Source organism: Hylaeus anthracinus, unplaced genomic scaffold, assembly GCF_026225885.1.
Source record: "Hylaeus anthracinus isolate JK02 unplaced genomic scaffold, UHH_iyHylAnth1.0_haploid 11989, whole genome shotgun sequence".
Classification (NCBI taxonomy): Eukaryota; Metazoa; Arthropoda; class Insecta; order Hymenoptera; family Colletidae; genus Hylaeus; species Hylaeus anthracinus.
In genome coordinates, this window is record NW_026534337.1 from 10,062,212 (window position 1) to 10,074,152 (window position 11,941).

Genomic DNA, 11,941 nt, shown 5'->3' on the forward strand with positions numbered 1-11,941 from the left:
TGTAGAGTTATGATAACGTAAGGAAGAATTTATTTATCGAAGTCTTGGAATATTCAACGCTAGGAAAAATGAACGTAACATTTCTATTCACAATACATGATATGTATGTTACAACAAGGGCCAAAAAATTACCAAAAAAGTGCAGTGACTCTGTTTAACCCCACTGTCGTACCTTAAAAATCTTCAATACCGATGCAAAAATATTTCTCCGAATGTCCTTTACAAGGCCACTAAGAGTAGTTAACGAATTTCTGTCGTTGTCACATCTACAGCGACTCGGAATGTATTTTTACGACACAGATTTGTCGTCCTGGGTCAAGAGCGCTTCCTCCAGATGAAACGTCGTACTCCTAAGATCGAGAATTTCATTCCCGACGACTGAGAACGATCGTAGAACTTTTTCAGAACTTTTCCGTTCCCCTTCTCGAAAAGGAGGTTTCGCGTTTAATCGAATCGGACGAGCAACTCGCTTCGCGGATGATCGTGTCACAGTTCCACGAGCAACTGGAACTTTCTTCCGAACTGTTCCTCTTACACAAACTCGGCCGAAGAGGCGTAGGTAGGAAGAAACGTCATCGCGAGCTACTCTCACTTCGCGAACCTACATAAGTGTGCGTCGTCGCCCGCTACAGGATGTGCGTGTGTGCTTCGCGAGAGTTTCAAAAGACGTAGACGCAGTGTTTATTCGTTAAACAACTTTATTAAACACGGGCATCGAACAACTTTATTAACACAGGTTGCGCGATGGATACACTTGTTGTTGCGGGCAAAACTATTCGCTGTTTACAGAAAAGGAGAGACTTGCTTGATACGATCAATGCGATAGATAATAGTTTATTTTTATATAAACGTCTTCAACGTTGATTTGCGATCCTGTTTCACGCGACGAGTTATTAAATCAATTCTAAATGTAAAGAAACTACTTTCAGGCCTTTTCTGTTTATAGTCTTCCTCAGAAGGCCTTCTTCTTTAACATCGAATAGTTTGAAAAGTTCGAACACAACTTTGGACTATCCCCAGCCAGCTATTATATATCAGACCTATTTCTAACTCGAAATAACCCCCTATATCGAATCCATCACTCGAACTTTTCCCATAAACGATCTTCCCCACCTCTCCATCGTTCTAAATTCGTACGATTAAACGAGTCACTGATTAATAGCCAGCAAACACCGCCAATGGCGGAACAAATGCGAAACGTACGCGGAATATATTTCATAAGTGAATATATATAACAATTAGCATTCGTGCGTATATATTCAGCATACATTTAGCGCGCCCTTTCCACGGTTCGAGTTCACCGTGAACGCATAAAATCCGCCATTTCAGCGATTAATGATAATTCAACGAGCGTTGATCTGGCGCAACGACGCGACGCCGACGTTCAGGTATAACGGCGACGCTAACAGCCTTAAACGTAATAATTAATTGTACATCCGCGCGACGCGGAGACCGTTCGTAGTCAGCTGTTTTTGTTGCGAGAGGATCGAGAGAAGGGAGGATGCCTCGTTACGCGAAACGAGGCGAGAAAACACGGATGCCGCGGCAGCTTTATTCGTTCCGCGGATTAACGACCCAACTGGAGAACAGGGAACGCCGCGTACGCGTCATCGGGATATTTACAATCTGTACAGGACTACGGTTTTGTACAACATAAATAGCGGTTTACGGTTAATCCGCGAGCGCCGCGTCCACGCAGCCTCTTCCTCTCTTCGCCAGCTGATGACAGAGTCGCGGGCTGCCTATAATGTCGCCCAGGAACACGCTCAATAAATAATTCTCCTTCATCGGATTCGGCGATGATTTGTACTCGCTGCGAAACGAAAAATGTTCGATGTTAACTTCGTGACACGTGGCCGCGTTAAGCGATGGCTACCGACGTCCAGAGTTAAAGAGCCGTGGGAGAATATGCGTATTGATTTGAGGTAGGTTATCGGAAATGCTTGGGGTGCTCGAAGGTGACACATGTTTTCATTTTTATTTCCCAATCTATGGGAGAGGTACCTTAATTGTGAAAAAGTGAAATTGCTCTTGAAAGGGAAATAAATAGGCCACGAATTGTCTAGGCAGATAGATTCTGTTCCCTTGTTGGTATGCCAGAGGAAATATGATGAAGGAGATCTCGTTTAGTGCAGTTTTGTGAGATCCTCAAAGAGGTTCAGCATTAACATGCCAGGCTGACTGTTAGACAACTGAACAGAAAGTAGCAACCGTAGGAATAGTACAATAGTTATGTGAGAATATGAACAGACACAAAATTTACATACAGGCGTCACTTATTGTCAGCTGGTGCTTCTTCTCCTTACTTTCCAAAAGTACCAGGTGTATCCACAAGTTACGTAGATTACGTCTAAATAGTAATTCTGAATATTTTAATGTTAGCATGACTGGTCAATCTACATCCAAATAAATAAACAACAGTTTAACCCTTTGAGTGCTAAGGAGCGAATTTCGTTTTACGAAAATAGCGTAAAAATTCAATGCGCATAGATTTATTTGTGCACTTCAATTTCATTTCAAAATTATAACGAATTACGCAAGCAGGGACCGGAATATCCATTTTTGTTTACAATCCTGCATCTTTGCTTAAAATTATTTGCCAATTCTCGGATATGTCCAAAAATTTCCTCTGGCATTTAAAGGATTTATTTCTTTAAAATCGTATCTTCGTTTAGTTACTGTCCTAAAAGCTCGCAAAAGCCCACACACCTAACAACTAACTAATCTATCCAGAAGATAAAATTGCCAACAACGCGGAGTCAACACCGTTCCAATCAATTCTTCGTCGCGTCCTGTGAAGGACCGAGGACTCCATTCCTCATCCACGCTCCGTTAAACCCCTGGAAAGCGCTTCCTGCCAGCGACCAAGCCCCGATTCGTCCTCCCGCGCCTCGTCGTTCCTCTCCATCGGCTTGCCGTCGGTCTAGACAGGTGCCAGAAGCGATCGAGCGACGCGTTTCGTCTATCCGCGACACGCGCTGGCCATCTTCCCGACAAGGACGACGGGAAATCGCTGATAAGCCCCCGGAATCCACGGAGCAGACATCTCGCGACGCTCGTAAAACGTGAGAGGCGCGACGAAGTTCCCGGTGGTAGGGCACGAAACGTTGGAACAGAGTTATCAGGATGCATTAGGACGGTCGTCGAGGGCCGCCATTAAAGGCTATCTGCTCCCGGCGTTACTCGCGACAGAATTTAGTGCAAGCACGGAAGGTGGGCCGAGGCAGTGCTGGTAGCACGGATTTCTATTAGGTCTCCGTCGGGAAGAAAGCGCTGTCGACCCATTACGGGTGAAGGGAGGGGGGGTGGGGACATCCCTCGCAGGTCCTTTTAAGGATTTATCGGCTCGATCATTCTCGACGAATTATCTGAGAATCCTTGGAATTTATGCGGGAGACCCCGAGGACTGCCCTGGTCGCGGAGAAAGTCGGATTTCGGCGATTTTACGTCTCGAGTTTACGACTAGATGCATCCCTCTCACGTGAATTACGAGTTGAGGGTGGCTGGGGGCTCAGATGTATGTTGAAAGCTAGGATGGGACTCATAAGTCGTTAGTAAGAAACACTGATTTTAGTACAATTGGAATTTGATTAAGATACGTTAGATTGAGTAGGATACGGAATTGATCGTGTAGGTATATGACAGTCAACTGTGGATCCGAGGATCGCGGGTTCGAATCTCCGTGCCTTATTTTTCGTTGAGACTCCTACAATTGAAACTGTAGAGTGTAAGAATGAAATGGGGAAGTTGAAAAATATGAGCTTGATAGGTTCGGATGCCCTATTGGAAAGTCCACTTTTGTTCGATTTTTACGGCACTCGAGGGTCTATCTCTGACCTTTCCTATACCTGTGACCTTTTGTTAAGGCCATGGGTCGTAGTCTCATGGTAAGGTATTTCTATCAAGTGCTAATTTGAATTAAAACAAATATGTAAATTAAATTTAGATAAAATACGTATCGATGAATTAAATTGAAATAAAATGAAGGCACAGGTCTAACACATTAACATGCTGACCGCCAGACAAATATTCTTGCAAATTTCTACTGGGATCGGATATTATTTAAACTATTGGAGACTATATATTTAGTTTTGTAACTTCATCGAAATTCACGAATTTCATTCAAATTCGTTTCCTTTGTTGCTCAACTTTCAGAATTACTTTTTTTTCGTGCTTCAATGAAAATCACTGTCATTCATGTAATAGGAATAGTAAAATAATTATATGAGAATGTAAACGTCCATAATATTTACATAAAGGGGTCATACACTCCAAAGTTAATCATTTCTTCTCAAAAAGGAAAAGAAAATAGAAAAGAAAAGATCGCTCGACACTCGACGAGATTAATAGAATCATCGAAAATAGAAAGAGGGTTAGAAGGAAGGAAATAAAGGACAGACGACAAGTTTCGTTGGTTCACGGTTGACCGCGCAAATGGGCCAGTAGTTTTCCACGATGCACTAACGAGGCCCGTTATTAAGCTTCCTATCGACAGCGTTTCGCAACTCGATCGAGCGAGACGAAGGTAGGAAACCAATCTCAAACGCTCTGGGCCGTGAACTTCAGGGTGGTGGTTCGCAGAATGCACTGCACCTAAGCTGGTTGGGTCGCGACATGCGACAGTGTTTAGGGTATCTAGTGGAAATTGCATAATATATCCTCTTTCGATGTGATAATTACTTTTGGAGAGTTTCTAGTAGATTTTACTTTAATCCATAATTCAGAGGTCTCTTCAACAGAGAAAATAATTCAGTTTGCACTAAATATCCCCACGTAAAATTGTCAATCTATAAAATAATGTTTAGAGGAACTGGTAAAGATTGCATAATATATCCTCTTTAAGAATCAAATAAATACTATAGTAATTATCGATGTGATAATTACTTTTGGAGAGTTCTTATTAGATTTTATTTTAATCCATAATTCAGAGGCCTCTTCAACAGAGAAAAGAATTCAGTTTGGACTAAATATCCCCCCGTAAAATTGTCAATGTATAAAACATAAAACCATTGTATCTTTCCAAGAGTCACTGTCTTAAGAAATATGGGTCACCGTTCCGGTTTATCGTCATGGTAAAATTCGCACGATGCACCCAAGTATGTGATTTGTCCTTTAAGATGTCAGAGAGGTTCACTTTAACGAGTAATTAGACAGTGTCGTTTTCTCCGTGCATTCTTCCATCGTTCGTAACCGTTTCATTATGCTATTCTCGTGCAGACCTAGATTTCGCTCCATACTTCCAAGAGCAATTTCATTCTAAAAGCGTTAATTTCGAGCTCCGAAGACAGACGAAAGGAAACAGGCTATTAGTCGCGTATAATTCGATGATGTTAGGTAACGGTTATAAGGGCAATTAAAACTGTCGGACGTCATTAGCAGCGTACCTGAACACGACGTTCCAGTCGAGGTTGCGTTCTCGACTCCGTTTCGTCAGAGTCTGGGCCGCATACTTGGCACAAATTTTCTCGTAGACGCAGACGTTGTTCCCCAGCTCTGTTATCAATTTCTTCTCGACCTGACTGACGTCTAGGATTTCCTCGTTGTGAACCAAATCCAGATCTCGCCTCGCTCGACTGGCATAAGTCCCTGCGAAACGAACACGCAAATGGTGACGAATTGCAAAATAAGTTCAATGACAGGAGCCGAGCGCGTTAATGCATTATACAGGTTCCGATAGAAACGTTCCCGCGACGCGATCAGTTTTCGTCATTAATCCCAGTGACGTTCGTTTCAATCATTCATATCTGGCAAATGGGAGTACGCGGGCTGACATCTTCAACCTTTATTTTAATGAAAATGGACGCGTTAGACGGAATTCCATCCGCCCTCGATGAATGGCTCATCGAGATTCACCCTTTTAATGAATGATAGTAATGCATGGATGCGTTATGGATGATGCAAAATTTGTTGACACGTGACATTTGAAATGGAGTTTTTATTATTATTTGATTAACGAGGGAAATTTTGTTTATCTTGTGTTTGTTGTTAGAAAGTGCCCTATTTTAAAATTTCTTTTGCCTCGAGATCATTTTGTTCAAGATTCAGACGGAATTTTCTCACAGAACGACCAACGGTTTACTGAACATTCAACCAAGCAGTTTCTAATTAAACAAATAATACAGCTCTCTAACACAATCGTTATCTTCACAAGCAGATACGATTTCTTTCATCTTTTATTCATCGTTACAAATTTTTCCCAGGTCCCATGAACAAAAACAAAACAAACTAGATGAACCTGACCCCGATGTCCGACCGTAGTCGCATTTATCAATGGTCCACGCGTATAATTTCGCCTGAAATCGTAATCGAGGCGTATTCAATTCGCGTTTGGGAAACAGCTGCAAATTACACGGGAATTACACGTGATTCCGTGGTTCCGACACAGAGAAGTCGCAACAAGTGGAACACTTTCGCTTTCGCTGCTCGCCGATTCGATTCACGCGCGATGCCATGAGGAAACCGAGTTACCTATTCGCCGAAGTTTACATTCTCTTCGTTCCAGCGATCGAGGCGTCGCGATCGATGCGAATACTCGTAGGTTCGAGTGAATGGAAACATTGAACTTGCCCGAGTAGACCACTCCCATTGCCTCGATAAGATTCATTCGAATTTAGACCGAAGTTTGACCTAAATGTGGGTATTAACTCGCCACTGTTACGTCAATGGAAGTATTGGGAATCTGACATTCTTGGGTAATTAGTGTTATTCGGAATGAATGGATTCTTGGGACGATCCTTAGACATCGGTGTGTTTGTAGGAAAACTTTTCTGAATCATAAAAAGGTACTTTTTAATGGAAAGTAATTCGAGATAAAGATTAGTGGAAGTAAATAGTATTGATTTCATATTCTTGATTTATTTATGTCGTTTGGAATGATTAGAAGCAGGGATCGTTGCATCAATTTTTGTAGGAAACAATGTAGTAGAGAAATATCTTTCCGAACCTCAAGAAGTTACTTCTTAGCAGGAAGTAATTCGAAACAAGGATTGACAGGATAGTGTTTAGCAAATCGTACCTGGATTCAACGAGTACGCGAGTTTCTTCACGAAATTAGCGATCCTGACGGCAGCTATGATCACCGGGAAGCCGACCAGCTGTACAGGAAGTTCGAACGTGGGTTCTTCCGGTCTAGGAGACGCGGCTACCAGCGCTAGTGCTAAGAACCAACATCCCAGGAAGAATAATACCCTCGTCAATCGCATCGTGGAGTGCTACCTAAGAAATCAATCACGTTTAACCGGTTTAAACGCCTCCTTTCACGGTATTACTCTGCAGAGACTAATAGGGGCCAGACGTAACGATTTTTTGGTATGATATTTGTTTGTTTCGTAGAATAGTTTGTATAGCTGTAGTGGTTATAGTTAGCTAAATGCTGTGCAGGGTTTTATATTTTATTCTAGCGTCCCTATCAGTGTTGGATCATGATTACCATTATTAAGTTAGCGATTAATGAATAATCAGACATGATTACCTCTGGAAAAGTACAGATTGCTGATTTATGATCGTGGATTGCAAACGTAGTGTCATAATTATTGATTCATTTGATAATTTCAAGTGATCGTTACACAATTAATCACTGTCCAAACACTTTATTCAGCGAGTCATATAACCAGTTTCTGCACCACCATATTGCCATCCACAGCTCTTCAAACTACTCCCCAAAAAATCGTCTCATCAAAAATCACAATTCACAAAATTCACGGATACTATTCCTGAACATCAATTACAATTACTCTCGTCGAATCTGGAACACTGTTGAACCTTAGAAGACACCACCAAATTCAGGTCACCAATTCGTGCTTCCGTGACGATCGTCCTGATCCATCGATCGTCTCCGACTCGCGATCGCGCCCCACCGCGTTGTCTGCCCACTAGTTCTTTGAGAGGCCACCGATCTATCGAATCGTCGAGGATCCCGCCGAATTCGCGACTTTTCTGTCGAGTGACAATTGTGCAGAGGACGACTAGTCGGAAACGTGGCCGCGACTGGTTGCTTCTTTGGTAAAAACTCGCTTACGAGTGTCCCTCCTGGCGAACGTAGGCCGTGGTCGTTCGCGCAGACCAAGAGAAAGTGATCGCCCCCTTCCCGGCGTCGCATTCAAACGAACGTCGAGCCCGGGATTGCGACATTTAGTGCGCTGGCAGGGCTCGCGCGTGACGTCCTTCGAGCCCTCTTCCTGGAGGCGACGCCTCGCGTTCTCCGCAAGGTCGTCGCGTTCCTGTCGCAGCCGAGCTTCGCGCGACACCTCGGGGGTGGACAAGCGTCTCAAGAGCAGGTATAGTTCGTCGAGGAATTTATATTTTAGGAGTTAGTTGCCTAGGGAGTGTAGGAAGTAAGAAGATTGGGCTTGTTTGGTTTCTTTGGTTTGATAAACTATTGAATTTACGTGAATATTTTGAGTTCCGAAAGGGGACAGAAAATGGTGGAATTTATGGGGTTCGTTGCGTAACTGATGCTGGGGTTTGCGAATATAGCAACCGTGAGCTTTGAGCAAATGGATTATTGATCCTGTACGATATTGTTTATCGAGAGACTAGATTTCTTTTTAAATCGTAGCATCTTCTTACTTTAGCTCTTGTTATCTATGAAGTATAGACTCAGTAAAAGAGGTTTATCCAGTAAATAATGGTTTTATGGTTACGTTATGTATATTTATAATGTACACATTGCACTAATGAAAACATGTTATGTAAAGACGGTAACGACGTCTATCGTGGTACAACCTGTTGAAGTTTTCTCGTTAGAGGATATATCGAAATAGAATTACGAGCACGACAGCGAGACTCTAATCCATTCAATCACGATAGCACAACGTAACAATAAGTAACGATAAAAATAACAAGACTAATTATAATAATCCAAAAGTGGAGCTCGTATCCTTGCCAATAGAGATCACTTCAATAATTTCATTTGTCATGTGACGTGGCCCCACTGTATATAGTCAATATTTAGAAAAATAGATAGAAATTGAACAATCTTCTACAAAAATAATAAAATATTAGCTAATGAATCTTGAATCGCATGACAGTGGAAGTTTCGAGTGAAAGTCCAATTACTCGACTTCCCCTCCGACGATCGAGAAGTGCTTTGTCGGTAACGATACCCGAGCGATCTCTCGTAATGCATGGAAATGGTGCCAACGGCCACTTAAGTGCGATCACGAAGCGACGACTGTGTAAGAATATAATCGATTTCTTGCGTGGCAACGGGACACGGTGAACGAGACCGATTACTCGCGAGCTCGGTTCGTATCATTGCTCAATGAACGCGATTTTCCTACGTGTCCTCGTTCACGTAGATTAGTATCGGTGTTGTGGATGCACTTTTACCTCCTCGAGATCGACGAACGATCTTGTACCAGCGATCACGCGTCGAGACACTTTCCATTTGCGTGTCCTAATTTTTTTCATGACTTTTAATTACGCGTTTCATAAGTGACACTTATCAAATTAGATGTGCTTAATTAATTGCAGCGCTTTCCATTGGGAAATAAGTTGACATAGTTGTTCAACGTTTATATTTATATCAATATTTAGTAAAGTGAAACTTTTTATCCAAATTTTTTTAAGGGACGCAAAAGTTTCACTTTTATAAACCTAAATTAACACCATAAAATTCTGCTTACGGAGTTTCACTCGAAAAGTAATTTTTCGGATTTTGTCCAACCGTAGTAAATCCGCCATTTTGAATTTCTAAATTTTGAGTTTAGATTTGGAATCAGCGACCCCAAAAACCCTTGTATACCAAGTTTCATCAAAATCGATCGAGAGAAAAAATAGATAGGTTAATTTCTTCCCTAAAGAATTTCGAGGGGGTTTTCCAACCAGGAAATACTACAATGTTTACTATTATGTCAACGAATTTAGAGGGGTGGGCCATTCTGGAAATACTTCAATGTTTACTAGTATTTCTTGAAATTGCAACGGCTTTTCAAGGTCGCTGTGTCTGTCAGTCATTCACAATTGTCTATAAAATAAGAAACTTTGAGGTGTCATAGCTCAGCGAGAAATCGTTCGATTTGACTCTACCAAAATGCAAATTGAAGGGCGAAATATTTACAATCTAATAGACAGTTATTATCATTGTTATATTAGGTTCCTAACACCAAATACCATAAAACAATTACTTTTAAATTGATTTTAGAGGGCTAGTATTAATTTATTTCGTCGATAGTTGAGATTTTAGAATAATCTGTTATTGAGAGTGTTAGAAACTGGTGTGAGAGCATTAATTCATCACTTTAATATGACACAACTTCTCGCTATGCTGTCACAAGAACGTCTCTCTCGATCAATTGATGGTTCACTGAGCGATAATTAATGACTCTCTGTATTAACACATCGAGTGAGACACTCTTTTGCAATGATGTTTCCAAATGATCACAATTATAATAATTATACAGCACGTAATAGGAAGGAGTTCAAGTGCTGAAACTTACTTCTTACATTCATGCTACTTTTTTCTCTCTTCGTTTGTATTTTTCGGGGGCGTATTGTCGTTCGTAAAGAGTGCCGCAACGTCGCGACGCCAGTCGTCGCGAAACAGCGGGGAGCCTCGATTTCGAGTCGAAAGGACTTCTCGAATTGCGAAGTTGGCAGCGGCGAGCCGATAAACGAAGCAAGCGCGATCATTTTTGCGAGGATATCGCAGGATCCTAACTGCTCGCGCGACTCTTGGCTTTGGCACGATCTCGTCTCGCGATCGTTACGGGGGTTGGTAGCATCGGGGGTGCTTGGCATAGCGCTTAAGCCGATAAAGGCGCCCGGAGATTGTTATAATAACTTTTCGAAGCGGCAGGCGCCCGTTGTAAATTGTACCGATTGTTTTCGTGCGAAATCTTTGCTAAACTTTTTTTAGGAAGGGAAAACGGGGAAACAGTGTACTATTCACTGGGAAAGTAACGCGAAAGGCACGTTTCCAATTTTTACTCAACCCTTTACGAGGACAAAACTCGAGACACACGCTAGATTCGTCAGTTCAGGTTTAATTCAAGCAAAGACATAATTTCTATTTTTGCTTAATTCTGCTCGAATTTATACTCCTTTCCTGTAGAATAATATCTGGTCCTGAGGTGCTCTTATGAACGACGAGTTTTATCTCGAGAATTTTTTTAAAGATTGTTTTTTTAGGATTGATATTTCAGGACCCTCGGGATGAAAGTTTCATGCAAATACTTATTTCAGAATATCCGCGACTCTATTTTTATTCTCCGTGAATTGTATTCAATCTAGAATCTTTCTTTATGCGGACTTTTAATTTTACGAGAAAAGGAATTAAAAATGAGAAGACGAGGCGACAACGTAGTCGTCGCGATTGAATCTGGAGATTCGAGTATCTCGACGGATTAAATGTTCGACTGTAGGACAACTGGAAGAATAAACCGGCATCGCGGAAATTGAATTCCCTTTTTGGTCGTGGCTGGGCGGAATAATTACAAGAAGCGGACTCGAGCGAGAGCGCCATTACCTCGCTCGCCTCTGGCTGCCTTTGTGAACATTATTCGCTCGCTAAATATTGTACGCCGATGGTAAATAAGGGCTACTTCGTTGAAATCGGTTCCAGCGATGCTGGCCTACCGTGGAACGACTATTAGTGGCGAATCTCTTGAACGCGGAAAATGTCCCCTAATTGGCGGGAAATTAATAGGGCTGCATTACGGCCATTATGCAACACGCGCCGGGGAAAGAAGGATCGTGAAAGAAACATTGTGTCTAAGAACAGTGAGAGGACAATTCGCTTGGAATTGAACCTTGATAAATCTAAGAGAAATCTTTCAAGTTGCGGAGTTTTAATAAGCAATTTTAATTCGAAGAGGTATGTGAGAAGCAATTAGTTTGTTAAGATTCAAAATTCAGTAATGTGATTAATAGACCGCAGATATTCGTAGAAATTCTTACTATTGTATACACAGATAAAAAAACGAGAAGGTAAATTAAGATA

General features: G+C 41.8%; 1 protein-coding gene across 2 annotated transcripts; it reads right to left on the reverse strand.

Moving 5' to 3' along the window:
- Positions 1-680: 680 nt before the first annotated feature.
- LOC128887950 (uncharacterized) lies at positions 681-8,553 on the reverse strand. 2 transcript variants are annotated; one of them, XM_054144477.1, is made up of 4 exons: positions 7,734-8,553; positions 7,016-7,215; positions 5,385-5,586; positions 681-1,813 (listed from the first exon to the last, which is right to left on the reverse strand). In XM_054144477.1, the coding sequence occupies exons 2-4, from the start codon at positions 7,200-7,202 to the stop codon at positions 1,672-1,674; spliced, it is 531 nt and encodes a 176-aa protein (XP_054000452.1). In that variant the 5' UTR covers positions 7,203-7,215; positions 7,734-8,553; the 3' UTR covers positions 681-1,671. The 2 variants fall into 2 exon arrangements, with proteins under 2 accessions (XP_054000452.1, XP_054000450.1); XM_054144475.1 differs by having other exon boundaries at positions 7,728-8,550.
- Positions 8,554-11,941: the final 3,388 nt, after the last annotated feature.

Coding starts and splice junctions, on each gene's coding strand:
- LOC128887950 (XM_054144477.1), bottom strand. CDS start 7,202: ATGCGATTGACGAGGGTATTATTCTTCCTGGGATGTTGGTTCTTAGCA. Junction 5,587..7,015: donor CGCGTACTCGTTGAATCCAG/GTACGATTTGCT, acceptor TTCGTTTCGCAG/GGACTTATGCCAGTCGAGCG. Junction 1,814..5,384: donor GACTGGAACGTCGTGTTCAG/GTACGCTGCTAA, acceptor TTCGTTTCGCAG/CGAGTACAAATCATCGCCGA.